Genomic DNA, 21,263 nt, shown 5'->3' on the forward strand with positions numbered 1-21,263 from the left:
GTAGAAAATTCGAAAGTTTTTTAGTAGATTAATGAATGGTTTGTGTTTCAAAGATTGAATGTGTTGTAAAACTAAATGTAGTAATGGCTCACTCAGGGTCAACACAATGTTAAACTGCTTTTGAAAGTGATGAAAAAAAAGTCATTTTTGTTATGAGGTGTCATTTCATGAAAACATTCAAATAAAGAAAATTTTCAATCAGCAATAGTTTAGCACTTAAAAGGAAAATTGATATGCTTTAAAATGAAATGAAGTATTAATATATCTAGTTTCATGTTCTCTCAGAGTAATAACAGAAACGGACTGTATTGATATTATTAAGCTAAATTCTGTTAAAAAAAAATCCAACAATTGACATTTAAAAGCAGAAAAAAGAGTAATCATTCCTACATCAAAGATTATATAATGCTTTGATTTTTTGAGTTGTTATAAAGTTGATTATATAGAATGGGTCTCTTTATATTTACTCAAATTCCTTATTTGCGAAATGTAAAGTTTAAACAACCCAATTCCGTCATGTTAGACGAGCTCTTTTGTACTGCACATGACCTGACATCACGTTTTTTCATTCAATAACTTTTAAAATAGAATTTGGGGCCTTTTTTAATATTTACGAAGAAACAGAATTTTGTGCGAAATACGTTGTTAATCTACAAAAATGGTAAAAAAAAAAAAAAAAAGGAAAAATGCACTTACATAAAAACATGCTTTTAGCATATGAAAATGATAAAAGTATAAAATATTTTGTTATATAGATGACATAACCTTAACATTTTTTTTTTGTTTCTTTTAATACTACAGAGTTATTTTAAAAAGTGAAAAGACAATATAATGTTGCCTGTGCTAACTTTACTACGAAGGCTTAGGGTTAAAGTACCAAATTCTTACTCTACTAGTCTGAGTGGCTGAGTGGATATGAAGATTTTATGTATTAGTATTTGGCTAGCGGGAACACTACACTTGTATTAATTTCAGATATAATATTTATCTAAAATTACGAATAATCTTTAAGATTTGTTCACAAAAATATCTTCGATCTGACAATTTACACACAAGTACATATACATCGTGTTTCAGAGAATTTTATTTTACAATTGTACTTTTCATTTTGGCTGAAAATTGTAACTCTGAAGAAAAGCTCCTTTATTCCATCAATTATTTATGTATTAATGTTTGCCTATAACCCATATCATTTATGTTAAAAATAATGTAGTCATATTCAGTGTTTCTCTCTTAACTTGTTTTTGTTTTGGAGTATCAAATACACATTAAATAAGAAGAAAATAACGGAAACTTTTATCTCATGTAGACTTTACATGCAGATTAAACACACAGTCTAATCATATTTGAAGTATTAATGACGTTTAATGTTCAGCAAGTTTCACCCTGTAAAATTTCATATTTTGTCAAATATAAAGAAACAGTAGATATAATTAAATGTAAAAATAAAATGAAATAATGTTCTGCATAACTTGACATACCTGTAAGAATCGAGTAAATATGAAAGAACGAAATGAGTCCAAGGAACACAACCAGATACCAAACTTTCGAGAAAAAACTTCTTGCTGGCCACATGTCCACAACTGCCTCCACATATCTGTACTCAAGAAAAGTTTAATTTATCTTTTTGTACATTGGCTTCTGAATGATTCTAATCTAGGAACTGTCGATAAAATAGAAATTATTGAAACGTGTGTTCGAAAAAAAGATCACCTCTGCATAAGACTTGAATAAATAAAGGAATTAAAACTATGATTTATGTTTAAAATGATTTTATTGTTGAAATTCAATTAGTCCAAAATTTACAGGTAAACCCGTAGGTAAGCAAGTTTTAAAACTACTCACTTATTCAGTAAAAGTCTTTTATTTAATAGGCTATTTCTCCCTAAGAACAATATCTTAGTAGACTCGACTGTCATAAAAAGAATTTTACCAAGTTCGAATTTCCAAAGAGTGTATATTATATGTGTTCAGTGAAACAGACTTGAATTGGACTTCTATTTGACAAAATGAATACTGAAGAAAAAAAATTCTGGATAATTTTTTTTCAGTATTGGCGTTATAAGTTCGGTTTATTTCCTCCTTTGCCGCTTTTGCAATTAGAGCAAAATATTGGAATTTTGTTTTTGATGAACCTATATCAAACATTCAGTAGACTGACCAGAAGGCCTTTGCCGCACCATTCCTTTAATATTCGAGCAAGGATGTTTGAAAATGAATTAAACGGAATATTTGTTTGTAAGGATGTGTATGGTAGTTTGATATCAAGAACGTTTGAGTTCTGGATCTTATGTGGAGAGAACTTTCGATCTTTTAACGAACTTGCTGAAGAAGTTTCGCAGAGGGTTCCAGATAAGCTATTTGGTATAGATAATTTATCCTTGTCAAACAGAGTTTCAATGACCTTAGTATGGCTCAGACAATACCCCACTTACAGTGTGCTCTCTGTATCATTTGGTGTAAGTCTCACAACTGTGGGTAGAATTCTTAATAGTATTGGGTCTTGTTGTGGGAAATTGTCCACCCCGTGATTTCTTGGCCATCTCTACGAAAGTGGAGGAGTTTTCGAGGGAATTGGCCACAAATGCTCAATGTTGTTGGTTGTATAGATGGTACTTCTCATGAGATTCTGCAACCAATTACCGAAAATCAGGCTGAATTCTACAGTGGTCACAGAAAGTACCATTGCATCTACACTCAGGTATTAAATAGAAGTAAATAATATTATTGTTAGTACCCTATCATAAGCTGTAAATTTCCAAGTTACTATAAATTGCACTGCAAGAATCAGTAAACATTCTCATCCTTAAATCCCTTGAAAACTAAGAATTATGGGTGCCCGTGGACTGCAGAACGAAATGAAACAAAATCTAACGAAAACTAGGAGACTAATTGTTCACATAACAATAAGAGGTCTTCTTTCCACCATCATTTAATTTTTATTTCATTTAATATTTATTTTATTAAAATCAAATTTCATTAAAAGAAACCAGGAATGGCTTTAAAAAATGAAAATTTTTAAAAATTTTGAAGTGACCTTGACCTTTGACCTTCAAGTAATATTCAAGGTCAAAGTTCACATTGCTATGCCTGTATGACTTATAATTTTAAAGTTATAATGTTTAATGGTTAGCACAAAAGCATTAAAGGGCAGTAACTCATTCAGGGAGTTATCAGATCGTTACGCACTGGAACATACAAGTTTTCCCAAAGTCCCTTAAGACATAAGTGAAGGTTTCATGTTTCTGCACTTTACGGTATCGGAGAAGTAGTAATAACAAGGTTTTTCGCACAAAGGGTGATTTTAACTTTTAATAGGGTCAATTTTAAGGAACAGGAATAAAATAGGTTTAAGAGTACATATTAAAGATGCAAAGACATATTATATACGTTAAAAGACAAAAATGATATAATAAAAAGAGCTTAATTTTTCATTTTTGGAATGACCTTGACCTTTGACCTTCACATTAATTTTAAAGTCAAAGGTCAATGAATCTTACGCAGTTGGTCCCATGTGTCTACGACTTCTCGTTTTGAAAATTTTTAATTATTTGTAAAATTCAAAAACTTACAGGGGCAATAACTCATAGAAAGGGTCACAGAATACTTTCGCAATGAATAGCTTCCAGAGTTCTCTCAAGTAGTCGGAGACATTATTGAAGGTTTCATACCTCTACGGTTTATGGTTTCAGAGGAGTAGCGATAACAAGGTTTTTCGCACAAGGGGCGATAACTTTTAATAAGGTCAATCTTAAGGGACAAGTATGAAATCTTTGAAATAGTTTTAAGAGTACATATTAAAGATGCAAAGATAAATTGTATATATTAAAAGACAAAAAAGATATAAAAAGAGTTTAATTTCTGGTCCTATGTGTCTACAATTTCTTATTTTGAAAATTTTTAATTATTTGTAAAATTCAAAAAGTTTTAGGGGCAACAACTCATTAAAGGGATCATCAAATACTTTCGCAATGAATAGATTCCAGAGTCCCCTCAAGTAGTCGCAGACATAGTGAAGGTTTTAAACCTCTGCGGTTTACTGTTTCGGAGGAGTAGCGATAACAAGCATCTCTTGCAAAAGGGACAATAACTTCGAAAGGGGTCATAGTTCATAGGCGTTGGGTCAAATTTGTTCATAACTTTAAATGACCTTTACGATGAACAAAAAGTCTTTTCGATAAATGTTTACACAAAAAATCAGCGGAAGAAAAATAATAAGTGGAATAATAAGAAACAGAAGAAAACCAGTAATTTTTCCACAGAAAGGTTGGAAAGACCTTATTAACAGCAATGAACGCAATGAACAACTCATACGATTTGCGATTGTGCTGACCCGGGTGAAGGTGGGTCGAAGGGGGTGGGGCACTTAAAGAACGGCGAGAGGGAATAGAAAATTATCGTATAAATGAAACCAGAAGTCTCTGTCGAGACTGAAGCTCTACTGGTTTGTACTTATAACAAAGGATGAGTAAAAAGGAGCCATTGCCATCAGACCAAAACTTTAGAAGGAGTAGCGTTTTAAAGGAATTTCACAGACATTTCTATTTTTAGTAACAATGGCAACACCATTCATCGAAATCAAAAAACTGATGCACTAATTTATGTATCTTTGTGTAGTCTACTTGTGTGCCAAGGTATATTGTAACCAGACCAAAATTGTAGGAGGAGTAGCATTTTAAAGGAATTTCACAGAAAATTCTATTTTTAGTAACCACGGCAACACCATTCATCGAAATCAAAAACCGATGCACTATTTCATGTATCTTAGTGTAGTCTACTTGTGTGCCAAGTAATATTGAAATCAGACCAAAAATGAAGAAGGAGTAGTGTTTTAAAGCAATTTCACAGAAAATTCTATTTTTAGTAACCATGGCAACATCGTTCTCGAAATCAAAAACCGATGCACTATTTCATGTTTCTTAGTGTAGTCTACTTGTGTGCCAAGAAATATTGAAATCAGACCAAAAATGAAGGAGTAGCGTTTTAAAGGAATTTCACAGAAAATTCTATTTTTATTAACCACGGCAACATCGTTCATCGAAATCAAAAACCGATGCACTATTTCATGTATCTTAGTGTAGTCTACTTGAGTGCCAAGTAATATTGAAATCAGACCAAAAATGAAGAAGGAGTAGTGTTTTAAAGGAATTTCACAGAAAATTCTATTTTTAGTAACCATGGCAACATCGTTCTCGAAATCAAAAACCGATGCACTATTTCATGTATCTTAGTGTAGTCTACTTGTGTGCCAAGTAATATTGAAATCAGACCAAAAATGAAGAAGTAGTAGCGTTTTAAAGGAATTTCACAGAAAATTCTATTTTTATTAACCACGGCAACATCGTTCATCGAAATCAAAAACCGATGCACTATTTCATGTATCTTAGTGTAGTCTACTTGAGTGCCAAGTATATTGAAATCAGACCAAAAATGTAGAAGGAGTAGCTTTTTAAAGGAATTTCACAGAAAATTCTATATTTAGTAACCAAGGCAGCACCCTTCATCGAAATCAAAAACCGATGCACTATTTCATGTTTCTTAGTGTAGTCTACTTGTGTGCCAAGAAATATTGAAATCAGACCAAAAATGAAGGAGTAGCGTTTTAAAGGAATTTCACAGAAAATTCTATTTTTATTAACCACGGCAACATCGTTCATCGAAATCAAAAACCGATGCACTATTTCATGTATCTTAGTGTAGTCTACTTGAGTGCCAAGTAATATTGAAATCAGACCAAAAATGAAGAAGGAGTAGTGTTTTAAAGGAATTTCACAGAAAATTCTATTTTTAGTAACCATGGCAACATCGTTCTCGAAATCAAAAACCGATGCACTATTTCATGTATCTTAGTGTAGTCTACTTGTGTGCCAAGTAATATTGAAATCAGACCAAAAATGAAGAAGAAGTAGCGTTTTAAAGGAATTTCACAGAAAATTCTATTTTTAGTAACCATGGCAACATCGTTCATCGAAATCAAAAACTGATGGACAATTTCATGTATCTTAGTGTAGTCTACTTGTGTGCCAAGTTATATTGAAATCAGACCAAAAATGTAGAAGGAGTAGCTTTTTAAAGGAATTTCACAGAAAATTCTATTTTTAGTAACCAAGGCAGCACCGTTCATCGAAATCAAAAACCAATGCACTATTTTATGTATGTTAGTGTAGTCTACTTGTGTGCCAAGTTATACTGAAATCAGATCAAAACTGTAGGAGGAGTAGCATTTTAAAGGAATTTCACAGAAAATTCTATTTTTAATAACCATGGCAACACCGTTTATCGAAATCAAAAATCGATGCACTATTCTATGTATCTTAGTGTAGTCTACTTGTGTGCCAAATTATATTGAAATCAGACCAAAACTGTAGGAGGAGTAGCGTTTTGAAAAATTGTTTACAGACAGACAGACAGACAGACGGACGGACGCCGGACGCATTACTATCGCATAAGCTCTTCTGGTCTCTGACCAGTAGAGCTAAAAAAAAACCCAAAAGCTTTTTGAGATATCGCTCAGAAATGAATGTTTACATACACACGTACAGAATGAATGAAATTATGACCTTTGACATTCTGACCTAAAAATCAAAAGGGGTCTTCCTTAAGGTCAAGATCTAGTAAATGAAAGGTGCCTACATATTTATCAAACTTGAGAAATAAATTCCTTTATTGATGCTTTACAACTTTAGCTTGGTCAAATAATGTGTTTCGGGGCTAAGTTTGTAGATAAACAAGATGAAAAACTGTATTTTAAACTGTCGTTTTCAATGAAAAATTAAGAAAACCAGTCATAAATATGGGAGTTTTTTTCATATTCGACAAAGGAAATGTATTCAGATTGCCTACAGTTTCTCTGAAAACGGTAATTAGTATGTTCATAGCCTCTTCTTTAAAACAATATCAAATTTAATATAGGTATCCGGTTTACTTTTCATATGATTTCAAATTGAATGTCATGAAAATACCATATTTTCTACATAATTCTGCTAAAGCCGTAAAGTACGGGAAAAAAAAAGTTGAAATTGATTATGACGTCATAATGGATCTAGCACCAAAAAATTAGTCTAAAGTTATTTACTAGATCTTGACCTTAAGCCATGGAGTTGTGGTATAAATTGTTATTGCAAAAGCTCAGACATTTCTTGAAATCTCGCGCGGAAAGGAAAGTGTTAAAATAGACAAAAAATTTGCTTTTAGGACCTTTGATCTATTGACCTTACAATCAACAGGGATCTTCCTTAGGTCTTAGGGAGTCATGGTGTAAAATTTCATTGCAAGAGCTCAAATGCTTATCGAGATATCGCTCTAAAAACGAAAAAGTTACAGACAGGAAAAATGTACAGTGGGCAGTCAGACAGACGAAACAGACAAACCGAAATGGATATCCTCCACTTTCAGCGGGGGGGGGATAGTTTTTTGTGTGTGAGAGAGGGTGTATATGTGCCTGTTTGTATATTTTGGTGTGGGAGTAAATAGAGGTGTACATCCATGCGTCGAGAGGGGATACGTTCCAACTTTCTTTCGATACCAATCTACATGTAACGGACCTGAGCTGTTTGGATCTCACGCACAAGTACTCCTTAGAAGCCTACACGGGAATAACCCATGTAGTACTCTGATGATTAACGAGAATAACCCGTAAATAAAGATCTCCTATAAAAACACAAGATTTACCTGTGTTTGGACTCGCAAATAACTACGGGGAAGTTAAATGATAAGCCTTATTTAAAGTTTACAAATTTATTCAATAAATAAAAGTCACAATATGTATTAATAAATATATAATTACAATAAAATTCACTGGAAATCGGGAATCACCCAAATTCGCAGCGAAGTGCTATAATACTAACACAACCTTCGTATTACGTTAATACGATAGAAGGGGGGGGGGCGCACTAAACGAGAATGACCCGATTAGTGTATATTAAATCCTAGAAATACCTTAGAATAATCAAAGTATTTCTCCCTTAACAAATCTACACAATCTATCAAATTATTTAAAGCAAGAAATTTATCTCTATAATTTTTATATCAAACCCTAGCCTTAATTCCTGCTTGAATATTCCTATTAACGCAACTACTAGTAGATTATCACTTTAAATTGATTGAATTCCTAAAATCTATCAAAGATAAACAATTATTTACACGGAAAGACTTCAAGACTCACTTTCAGTCTAACCGTAACAAAATTATTTAATCGTTTAATATCGAGATAAACCCAATATAAACGTCCTAAGATAAATACTAGTAAATAATAGTGATACGAGATTAACCCGTGATCACTATCAGAACCAGAAGTCTCTGTTGAGACTGTAGCTCTACTGGTTTATACTTAAAACAAAGGAATAGAAATGTAGCAGTTGGGACTTGAAAATTTAAAACTGCAATAAAAAGAAAAATGATCCTTGCAGCTCATTAAAATAAAAACCGATGCACAGTATTATGTATCTTAGTATAGTCTACTTGTGTGCCAAGTTATATTGAAATCGGACAAAAACTGTAAGAGGAGTAGCATTTTAAAAGCGTTTCATGAAATTTCTATTTTTAATAACCATGGCAACACCATTCGTCGAAATCAAAAACTGATAAACAAAATTATGTATCTTAATGTAGTCTACTTGTGTGCCAAGTTATATTGAAATCGGACCAAAACTGTAGGAGGAGTAGCATTTTGAAACAATTTCACAGAAATTTCTATTTTGAGTAACCATGGCAACATCGTTTGTCGAAATCAAAAACCGATGCACAGAATTATGTATCTTAGTATAGTCTACTTGTGTGCCAAGTTATATTGAAATCAGACCAAGACTGTAGGAGGAGTAGCATTTTGAAAGAATTTCACAGAAATTTCTATTTTTAGTAACCATGGCAACACTGTTCATTGAAATCAAAAACCGATGCACAGAATTATGTATCTTAGTGTAGTCTACTTGTGTGCCAAGTTATATTGAAATTGGACCAAAACTGTAGGAGGAGTAGCATTTTGAAAGAATTTCACAGAAATTTCTATTTTTAGTAACCATGGAAACACCGTTCATCGAAATAAAAAACTGATGCACTGAATTATGTATCTTAGTGTAGTCTACTTGTGTGCCAAGTTACATTGAAATTGGACCAAAACTGTAGGAGGAGTAGCATTTTGAAAGAATTTCACAGAAATTTCTATTTTTAGTAACCATGGAAACACCGTTCATCGAAATAAAAAACTGATGCACTGAATTATGTATCTTAGTGTAGTCTACTTGTGTGCCAAGTTATATTGAAATCGGACCTAAACTGTAGGAGGAGTAGCCTTTTGAAAAAATTGTTTACAGACAGACAGACGGACGGACGCCGGACGCATTACTATCGCATAAGTTCTTCTGGTCTTTGACCAGTAGAGCTAAAAATTGATGAATTAATTCAATAAAATCACTATATTCCGACTGAAAAATTCTAAGAATCAAATAAAACACCCTCTAACCTCAAAATCTAAACACCGAGTCCACCGGCAGTTCTTATCCTCTGCTTTTATAGCTCTGGAGAGTCCCCCCGGAAACCCACGCGCTTCCCTAGGGACGACCGGCAGATCTCCGGTACCACCGGCAGTCACCGGCAATAATCATTGTCAAATAATGCTTAATAATAACAATAGATAATCGACATAAAAATATGACAATCATAATATGTAAAACATTTATACAATATGACAATATTCCCTAAGTGTTAGATTTCGATAAAAATGCTTAGTACAGAGAAATAACAATTAGAATCGGGCTTGATATTCCACAAAATAATCATCATGATGGCGGTTTCTATAAATAAAGTTACAGAGTTAGAAACGATATTTACAACAAATCTAGCGTATTACAATACTGATATTAATCCAGGATAATAAAATTATAATCATAAGATTATGTTCTTCTAGATACGTAAGTACAGTGAATCATAATAAGAAATTTAACCGTTTATACGATCTACAAATCATAGTATGAAATCAATGTACAGGGAAACACGAAACCTATATAAAACAATCTGCATCATTGTCACAATCGTGACACATTACCAAATATTGTGATTTAACTGTGCTACAAATTTGGGGTTGAAATAAAATGTTTGACTGATCTTGAATGGAAATATTGTATATAATCAATCCCTAAAATACTACAGTATAAATAAATTTTTCCATGGTGCTTAAGAAATAAAAAAGATTTTTATTATATTTTTATTATATTTTCGTATGAAAATTATGGAAACATACTGGAATTATACTTAAAATTTTAGAAAATATTCACATTAAATCTTTATCTTTGCACCATTAGAGAAGCGATTTTGTATTCTTTTACTATGTAATTCTATGCAAAATTGTGTACGTACTTTTGACATTTGTGTCAAAATCTTACAAATAACTCCCACTTTACCCAGAAAATATCATTCAGGTTACTTATTTGAAAATTTACGAAGAAAAAAGTTTGTGTTATTTACTGGCACTGCGAATATATATATATGTGAAAATTATGAAAGCATGAGACTTTATTAATGATCATGATTTCCATCAGATTTTATTTTGCATGTGTGTGTACCAAAAACTATATTTGAGTAAATAAAACTTTATATGCTGAATTTTAATCTTATTATGATTTATTGTAATACGCGAATTCGATGACACAACATCAATGTTTACGTAGACGCTTTGAATTCGTATTTTAATTTTGTAACAAAGATTTATTCTGTTTGTTTTTTTTTCCAATTTCGTTTCGGAATTTTTTATCTATCTGAAAAGAAATCAACGAAGTTAAAAAGTGATTTAAAAACATTCTTCGTCGGAATATAATATAAAATTACACATCTTAATAACAATTTGTTTCACAATCCTTCCCTAACTTTTACGAGTTGCTTAACAATGTAAGAACAGAAAATATACCACTGCTATTTAACTGCGCCAGTATGTGTACAATACTCACATGCTGCTAATTTTAGTAGGCTTTTGTTGGCCCAAGAGTGGGAAGGGGGATGGGTAATGTGTTTAACTTCTCTCCTGTCCTTTCGAATTCGAAGTTCCTGAAGATACTCAACATTTACTGTTTATTTTCTTTAAACAATTTGTATATCTATTCAATCTACGTATATCAGGTGATAATCGACAAAGAGAAAAATATCAGGTATGTCCATTCTGGTTTCCTTGGTCATGAGAACGATGCTGGAACATACCAGCAGATTGGACCTACTGTTCCAGGGCAACAACTAGACGGATGTTGTATTCTAGCTGATGAAATTTATCCAAACGAACATCCGTTGGTAACTCCATATAAATCTGTGGACATTATTCGGAGACCACCTAATGAACAGCGCAGGCGTATTAATTTGCTACACAGACAGAGACGTGTGTACGTAGAGCACGTCAACAAGGAAGTGAAAACGTATCAAATAATAGGTTCCCTCTACAGACACCCAAGATGGCAACTAGCCCCAATTGTTGAACTGTGCGTGGGATGTAAAACAAAGGGAAACGTTAAAAAAAACTATATATATATCTTTTCTGTAATTCAGTTCTCCATATGGAGAGTATTCTTTAGTTATACTTCACATATGTATTCTTTGTGGGAAGACCTTTCATAGCATACCAACAATCATGACCTTTTGACCTTTACCTTGGAGATTTCCGTACTTATGGATTAACTTTATCCTTAGCCTACTTTCATATTTCACAATTGTATTTCCAGTAAGAATACCATACTTTTGGTACCAATATATTAAATTTGCATCTTCGCTATATTGCCACACGGGGGGGCCAGAGTGTTTCACAAATACATCTTCTTCATTTATTTATCGTGGTCTAATGTTTAATTATGTAATTTACTGAATTCCCATTTTTCATCAAAAGGACAAACCACTCTAATTGCAATAAACTATATTAATTTGAATTCTTTATTGACTCATGGTAAGAGCTTCCTGAAATGTGAGAAAACCAAAAGTACTTTAGTATATCTAACTCTTCAGTACTAAAAGGAGCTGAGATACAAGCATTCAGATATATCAATGCATAGATGTAAACATGCACATTCAACTTTTGATTAACAATTCTGTTGTGTTGGGTAATGAACATGAAGAGGATGCAAATATTTCAAACATTATGAAAAATATTAAGCAGAACAAACACCTGTTTGGTCCAGATCATAAAATGTACTAAGCTCTATAGCTTTTATTTTCCAGTGTGCATTAATCCTGACTTCCAAATTCTTACTTGACTGGTGATACCTTAAGAAAACATTTGCATCCAGGTGAAAGTTGACACGTACCGCAAAATGTGCCATCCCATTGTTTAAGTTTAATAAAGTGATTACAACGCCTTAATACTAGATCTCATGGATTCAACGATACCCTAATATCCAGTATTATATGTGATTTTACGGATAATACCCAATTTCGTGGAAAATCCTTCCCGTTTCAGAGGTGGATCCAGCCATTTTTGAAAGGGGAGTTCTAGGGTTGTACTGTATACTCTATATTCTTTCATATAAAAGGGAATAGTGAGTGGAAGAAACTTAATGTGTGAGAATCTATCTATTTAATACATAAGTTAGACGTACAAATACATGTATTTTAATTTATTCTCGGAAAATATTTTTTCTCTCTCTTTCTCTCTCTCTCCACTTGACAAAAAATAAAGGGGGCTTCCAACCCCGGAACCTACCCTCCTTTGGATCCACCAATGAACCGCTTACAAGCAATCACCCATCTTTGACACTTTTTCAATATCTCTCCAAGGTTTGGGAAACCTAATAAATTTAACTCCTTGCATATATTTTTTGTGGGCATACTTTGAGTCACTATTGCAGATTCCATGACAACAGTGTTTTAATGCATCCTTTTTTTGCACAGATTAGCCATAATATTACTTAATTAATTTACACCACAAAGTAAGATTCAAGCCACTGTTTCGGTCATGTAAACATAGAAACATGTGGGTCAGTTTGTCCCATCTAAATAGTTTGCAAAATCTTCTGAAATATGTGATAAGGAATTCTAAAAATAGATGCAGCAGAGATTCTGTACCTGTGCTATAAACAGATAAGACGCAGCTCTCTGCTGAGTCAGTGAGTGAACATTTAAAATATGTCAGTTTCAATTAAACAATGATGCAGATTTCTTTTACCTAGGTATAATGTAGGGTATTAATGTGATAGGACCTTCGCAAACTAATTTAAAAGCCCTCAGGTGAGGTCAGATAATTATAGGTTCATGAGGAAAAAAAAAGAATTATGTATTGTTTTTGGAAAATTTTGTGACCGAATTAGATTAATTGCATCAAAATCAGATGCAGAGAACTGCACTCAGTGATCTGTTTTGGTTTCCCCGACAATTTAAATTCTGTGTCAGCGAGAGTTTTTATCAGCCAATGAGCGTGTCAGCAGCAGACTCTATACATCACTGATCACCTGTCTGTATACAGCGCATATCTGATATCAGACAGGCAGGCCAGTTTATCAAAATTTAGCCTGGTTCCCTGTCCCTGTTTTGCTTCGTGTACTCCTGCCTTGGAAAGTATGAGCCTGGGGACCAGGCTAATCAAAGTTAACGTGATTTGCCGCTAGATGGCGATCGCAAATTCCCTTCCGCCTCAGATGAGCGGTACCAATAGAGCGGAGGCTAAGCCTCCGTCTAAAAATGTAATGAAGCTGTAGACAAGGTGTTTTCTGATAGCATATTGAACCTATATACTCTGGATAAATTTTACTTACATACATATTTATACCATTTTTAGAATACATCTGAGACAGGGTATATCGTAAAAAATATTGCAAAGGAAAACTGTCTTCCTTCTTCTTTGAGATCTGCTCCACCACTCTCAAATATACATCGCGATCGCGTCGATCACACGTAAACATTGATTCATCGGTACATACTGCTTAAACTGTTGTTAAATTGTTTGTACAAATGTTGAAACTAGACATACATCTTCCACGTTTTTACAAATCTAACAAGAATGTGTAAGAACGATAGTCACGATTATTTGTATTTTCTATAAATAAAAATAGGAGAGATAACTCTGATGTCAACAATCGATGTAAGAGGGGTGCCAGACAGGGACATTCATTGTAAATTTTAATTGCGTACTTTTTTCACATTTCAGCTGCATGTTCGCATGAATTTTCACCTGGATTATAATAGAGACATTTTATGACCAAATAAAAAAACTTTTAATCGTCATCATAATTATGAATTTTTAAATAAAAAAATGTTGTTATGGAAATAAGGTTAAAATAGAAAAAAGAAAAACAAAGAAGAAAAAAAAAGAAAACTGCAAAATTGAACAGACTTTAATTTTTTTTTCAAGTCTTTTATCTTTAGCTTTTTTTGCATGAAATAATTTCATGACGAATTTCATTATTTATTAAAAAATAATAAACATGTAAAGCGTCTACCTTATAATCATGATTAAATAAATTAAAATTTTAAAATGTTGTTTTGTCTTATATTTTTGTTGCACAAAGACACTTCAATTTAGAGAAATTAAAACAAGCAAAAAACACCCGAATGAAAAAAAAATGTTCTTAATGTTCTAACTTTAATAGAGCTGGTCACTAAAATCTGAGAGAGAGAGAGAGAGAGAGAGAGAGAGAGGATGTAGGGTAGATAAAAATATTTATATTGAATCTATTTATCTAATATTGAGAAATGTTAAACTCTGTTGAAAAAGATGAGTTTTCAAAAATAATGAAATAATAAATGAAAGAAAATATCATTTTTGTTCTCTAAACTATATATACATGTATAGCTATTTATTTTCAAGATCTCCAAATTTGATAAACATGTAACTCTTTGGTACTTACGTGTTGTTGTTTTTTTTTCTCACGGAGTTCAAATGTTTTAAGCATTATCTGCAAATTAATTCTTCAAGCCCTGACGAACTTTGTCTTTCATAAAAGCTTAATCAGCATTGAATGAGGGAGTGTCTCTTAACAGATCAATTATCATGCTAAAAACCCAATCATCACTGAACTTATAATCTCATTGCAGTTATCAGTGTGGAATAATATATTGTTTAACCTGCCATCAAATTATGGATTAATATTATTAAATATGCTCAAATATGATTTTATTTGTTTTGGTTGATAAAAAAATTCTTATAAGTTCAGGGTCGGGTTTTATTTCTACATGTAAATGCTAACAGAAAATAAAATTAAATGCTGAAAATACATTACATAAAACCGCAACAATATGCTTGCATTTTGTTTTATTTTGGCCACAGTGCAGGGGATGGGGTTGGGGGTGTCCTTATATATTTCCGTAACATGTAGGCTTTACAAGGCTTAGCATATCCAAGCTTCTGGCAACAGGTACGTAGCATCGTTTTTGAAAGGGGGGGGGGGGCAGCCGGAGAATTTTTTATTTTACTTCCCTGAAAAAGTTGACAAGCAAAAAAAGGGTTAATGTTGCACAAAGTCGAAAATCCTATTTCATGGGGAGGGGGGGGGGGGGGGTTAGAAGCCAACTTTTTCCGTACATCACTGATAGTGGGGGGGGGGGCAGACTTTCAATTATCAATACCTATAGTATAAGTAAGGTTGGGAAAAAGGTGAAGGGCCAGGCCCCCCTGTTGTTACGTCCCTGGGCACGGGACCAGAATGGAATTCATACTCTTTAAAACTCACTTTATAGAATAAAATTAGAAAACAACATTAGAATGAAGGGGATTTTTTTTTAATTAGGTCATAAATAATATGATGATTTTCTAAGATGTTTACAAAAATCTGACATTTCGAAGCTCAGCCAGTTCACAGACAATTGTCAGGAAATATATTATAAAAAACAGTCATATTCAACTGACTGTATATTTAAGCATAAACAATTACATGTTATTAATCTTAACCCACCCCTACCCCAACAAAAGCTATACATGTACATATAAACCTTTAATTTAATTCTATGGGTGTACTTCTAAAACCATCCATTTCATAAAATAAACCCAGATTTTGTTATTCTAAAGTATCATTATATACATGATTAACAATACTGAATTCATAGCAATTCAGTTCCAGGCTCATATTGTTTATGATCGCTGTGCGATTTTGAAAATGGCAATGCTCAGAATTAAAGGTACAAATATAAAATGAAGAATAATAGGCAGCATTATTTCAAACGTAAATAAAAAAGTGAATCTGCAAGTTGTAGGGTTAATGGTACTGAGTGCACCTAAAACTTTTGAAGTAAAAATAAACAAACATTTTTTTTATTTATTTTAACTCGTGTTCACAAGAATTGTAAGTTTCCGCCATTTAGATTTTTTTTTACCCCCCCCCCCCCCTTAACCAACATACACATAATCCAACAAATGTTAATCCTGGGTTTATCTTTTGTGTAAATAATTGCGGATTATAACTCATTCATTTGTTTGTAAAATTTCCACCTTTTGATTGGTTAATATTAAAATATTTTTACTGCTAGACTGAAAAATATTTCGTGTATCCTTTATATTTTCAAAAAAGCAGTGTCATTATTGACCCAATGCAGACAGACAACCTTATAGATGCAGTGAATCAACCGAATTTCCTTTTTATTTAATGTCTATTGTGTATCGTAATTACATGTTTCATGTACCACACTTCACAATTTTTCTGTCTTTATATAAAATTTAGAAAGATAGAACAATCAAATAAATTTTCACTTCGCAGTAGTATTTAGGTAGCGTAATGTTGTAATTTAAAAAAAAATAATTTTCACATATATAATTCAAATGAATTCTACAGGCTTATCAAATGACTCTTGCATGGATTACCAGTAAATATTTTGTTTGAGAAAATAATTGTTTAAAAAAAATGAATAGATGTTGCCCGCTGTCTCCCCTTGGTGTCATAGAAAAGTGAAATGTAAAACACTCACTCATAATACTATACACCACTGATGAACCCATAATATATATAACTATTAATTAATTATTAATAATTAAAAGAGACAATGAGATGAAAGTAATGTGCATGGAAAAATATTAAATATTATACAACTATTAATCACCGTAGTAAAATTAGAGAAGAAAATCATTTAACGTTCACTCTGAAAACGTTTGACGTTGTTGAAAAACATGACGTCATTATTAACCTGTTAAAGTATATTTGATAAAAATGAAGAAAAAACCTACTTAGAGTAGACGTAGGACCATAAAAATTCATATTTGACAACTTCTAAGCTAACTCTATCAGAATCCGTGAAAAACTCAAAATGCATAAAAATTGCCATCTTCGCTAGCCGAGGGTTTCTGATACGCTCCTCTCCTCATAAACCCTTGGCATACGGTGAAGTCAAAAGACGGGATTGTTTTCCGTCACGTGATCTCGAATCTATCAGGTACGCACAGATTGCGTCATCGCCAGAAATAAAGACACGTGTTAAAAAAATTAAATCAAAGTTTTTTCAAGAATAATTAAGAAGTAATTGAGTTATGTTTATTCATTATTTATAGAACAAATATGAAGCTTCAATATAGATTCTTAAACACATATTTAGAAGATATTACATGACACCATGGCTATTCATAGAATTGAATGTTATCTTACGGATCGTTGTTTACTTGCGTTTTTCATTACCCAGATTAAAGAGTGAAGATGTATCCCGAACGCAAATATCGTCATTTACAAAAAACAATTGCTGATTGGTCGACCTGGGTGTACTGAAATCCAATCAGAATTCTGGAAAAAAATCCCGATTTCTATGAACACCGTAGGCCAAGGGTTTATGAGGAGAGTAGCGTATCAGAAACCCTTGGCTAGCGAAGATGAAAAATTGCCATAAGGACCCTCTTTACATGGGCGCAATCATATAAGTTTAGTAATATATCTAACACTAATCTTATAATCTTAGCTAAGGAACTTACCTTAATTCTTTTGTAATCTTCTCTGTTGATTTTCATCATGGCGATTTGACAGCGTTTTCTCTGTTGATATGACGTCATTTTTTACGGCATGACGTAACAGTACTCCGAGGATTTACAGAGCCCTATTAGAGTCATTATTTATATAGACATAGTAAAAAACAGGTTGTTTTAAATGAAACAAATAAGAGGGAAATTGAGATAACCTTGAATTTTAATATATTAAAGGGGAAGTTGAGAATAATCTTGAATTTTAATATATAATTTTGATAAAAATTGTGTGAAAAAACAAAAGAAAATTTACAAATAATAAGGCCGTCTAGGAGTAAGTCATAGACCCTGTCTGAGTTCTTGTCACACCCAGTGAATCACCTTGGAAAAAAAATTTCTGTTTTTATTTGTATATATATTTGTATCTCGGTAAATTTAATTATTATTTATCAGTCATTGGTGCTTACAATTTTTATAATTCTTATTGTTTCAGCTAGTGCTTCAAGCCTCAAAATCTCTGTTCTAATAAGAGAACAGGCCTCTGTATGATTGTGTAGACATACGTAGTACATCTGCTAAATATTTTCTAAAAATAAATAAATAAATAAATAAATAACCACCGTGTTGCTACAATCATTTCTTTGTGGCCGATCATACATGGAGTTAAATGTCAACATAATATAAAGAGAAATTAAAGATGAGTGAGGAAAATTGCAAATAGTGACAAAAAGGGGTGATTTTGTTCAATAATTGCTGAACATAAATTATAGATTAAACTAGAGCCGAGCTCGTTGCAAAGCAACGAGTAGGTCTTCCGTCGGAGCTGCGGACAGGGAGAAATGACCTTGGGTCAAGGTCATGCCACGTTCTAATGTAAAAGCAATCTTTTAAGGGTAGATCTCATTTTATTTATGTTTTACTATTAAAAAAGATAGTAAAGGAATGTTTGCAACCTTGACCTTGTTAAAATGACCTTACGTCACACCATGACACACGCTGGTGAAAAGCAAAGCCAATTTGTGTGCTACCGTATTGACGAATTCTTAAGCTATACTTTTTTCGATAGGCCTAGTCAAAGCTAATACGTATATACATGTGTAAATCTAGGTATGAAAGCGTTATCCTTTCTTTATCAAAAGTCATGGTCAATTTTAGGCAATGTTTAAATTTTGGAAAAGCCGGTTAAACTTCAAGGTCAAAGGGTCAAAAATCATAATGAATTTTCAAAGGCGTTGACACGGGTAATACATTACATGTTTATAAAATGAAAGCTTTCAATAGTTATGGTCAATTTAAAGTAATGTTATTTTTTAAGTAGGTCAAGCTCCAAGATCAAGGTCACGGGGTTAAAAATCACAGTTTATTTGAAAATCACATGTCACAAGTAATGCACATGTGAAATATGAAAGTCCTAATTCAACTCATTCAATAGTTATTATCAAGTTTAAAGTTCTCGTGACAGATGGACACTGTCAGACTGGTTGACACATGCGCGGATGTAGAGGGGGGGGGTCAGGACCCCCCCCCCCCTGGAATTTACCAGGTTAAAAAATGTATATACTAAAACAAGAAAAAGTTACCATGAACCCCCCCTGGAAAACGCCGACCCCCCCCCCCCCCCTGGTAAACGCAAATATGTGTGAAATGGGTATGAAAAGTGAAAGATTTGAGGCAATGAGGCAATAGAAGTCACTACTTACCCCCCGCCCCCCCCCCCCCCCATTAATGTGCCCTAATAAAAAAATACACGTTATTTGAACATGATAAATTGAGAAATACGAATAATAAAAAAATAGAAAATATTAGAAAAAATTGCGCTGAAGCTATATTCAATATCCGTGTTTTTCAACTGCTTGAATCTAAAAATATTATTTACCGTGTGTCTCTAACACATTCCTTAAATTTTTCTACAGTTAAACATTCCTTACAATCGTTTTTAATAGTACTAGTCCTTCTGAGCCTGAATTTGAGATAATATGTGTAGCACTGTAGCTATCTGGTGATCCATCTCAATTTTTTAGAACAGCTAGCGAGCTACAGATCTGCAGCTAGACAATTGTCATAAAGTTAATTTTACAAATTCATTTGAAATGTAACAGAATTGAATTTTATGAAAAGAATTATTTCTAATGCTTATTTTTAACATATGTTAAACTTATTTACCTATCAAGTTAAGTTAAGACAGTAAAAAGGAATTTGTCACTCAGTATTTATCTAAGGAATAAGTGTCAATCCTCAACCAGTGTTCGAAATTAGCGTCGGTCCGTCGGTCCTGCGCCGACGTACAAACGGAAGGACTCATGTATAGTATGACTATATGGGTCCTTGAAATGATTTTGGGCCGATGATGATTTGCCAAGAAAGAAAGCCTAAAAAATATGTTTCTTTCCTATAACCCGACCGACACTTTCAAATATTGATACCATATCTGTACCGATTTCATCTGATGCAATTTTTATGAAGAATGTTAATTGTAGCTTTGGTTGTATATAAATATGTCATCCTAGTCAACCTTCACTTAAATATGAAGAGGAATGATCATTTTTATATCATCTAGCAGTTCCTCCCTCAATTTGTTTAGCTTCGTTTTCTATCGTAAGACAGCCATGTTGGGTGTCTACTGTAAATATCCCACCCACAGGTGCTTGAGGACAGGACCCCCCCCCACCCCCCTTCATATAGACCCCTGGGCTTTTTCGATTTTTTTCTCATAAAAAATCTTTCATTGCCATATTTGTGATAAAATCTTTACCAGCAAATCGAAAAATTACCTAAAACAAACGTTCTCTTAAATCTACCCTACATTCTCTATATAAAAATCAACGTTAATTTATATATAGAGAGGGTAGAAATTTTTATAAAATGTAAGTTTAAGCAGATTTTCTGAATTGATAGAATAGATTATATCACAAATGTGTCATCCATATATAATTTATGTGAAAAAAGTCTAACAGGCCCGGGGGTCTATAAAAAAAGGGGGGGGGTCCTGTCCTCAAGCACCTGTGATCCCACCTATAGTTACTTCAGTCCTAGGACATTTGGCCCTATTTATCTGAGTATTTAGGAAAAGCGAAAATTAATGTTTTAAATGGAAAGTTTATTTATATGCTTCAATATGTGAGGTCGTACCTTAGGCAAAAAAAAAAAAAAAAATAAATAAATAAAAAAAATTACAAAAAAAAAATAAATAAAGACCCTGTTTTGGGGGGAATGTTACAAGAAACAAAAGTATGTTACAGCAATATTAACATTTTTTTAAATAGTTAAATAACCTGATTTTTTTTATATTGGTAAGGAATCGATAAACTTACCAAGATTGTGAATAATAGTTTATTTCCCTAAATATTTGATGGTATTATTTTTGGGCCTTTGTTGCCTTGGAAGGACTTGCGTAGGCCCTTTATCAGTGGGTCCTTTGGACCAACAG

The 21,263-nt window shown here is 32.8% G+C and overlaps 1 protein-coding gene across 2 annotated transcripts in view; it reads right to left on the reverse strand.

Moving 5' to 3' along the window:
- Positions 1 to 21,263, reverse strand: part of LOC134280389 (carbohydrate sulfotransferase 1-like) — a 45,144-nt gene that overhangs the window by 8,306 nt on the left and 15,575 nt on the right. The window contains exons 1-2 of one of the 2 annotated variants that reach the window (XM_062762796.1): positions 17,849 to 18,043; positions 1,482 to 1,641 (exon numbers count right to left, since the gene is read on the reverse strand). In XM_062762796.1, the coding sequence (XP_062618780.1) occupies positions 1,482 to 1,575 (94 nt within the window). In that variant the 5' untranslated portion in view covers positions 1,576 to 1,641; positions 17,849 to 18,043. Of the gene's footprint in view, positions 1 to 1,481; positions 1,642 to 2,435; positions 2,622 to 17,848 lie in introns of those variants that run through there. The other variant, XM_062762795.1, reaches the window with a different exon arrangement.

The sequence above is a fragment of the Saccostrea cucullata genome, unplaced genomic scaffold, assembly GCF_032062105.1.
Source record: "Saccostrea cucullata isolate Sc308-1 unplaced genomic scaffold, CSIRO_AGI_Scuc_v1 ctg1432, whole genome shotgun sequence".
NCBI lineage: Eukaryota > Metazoa > Mollusca > Bivalvia > Ostreida > Ostreidae > Saccostrea > Saccostrea cuccullata.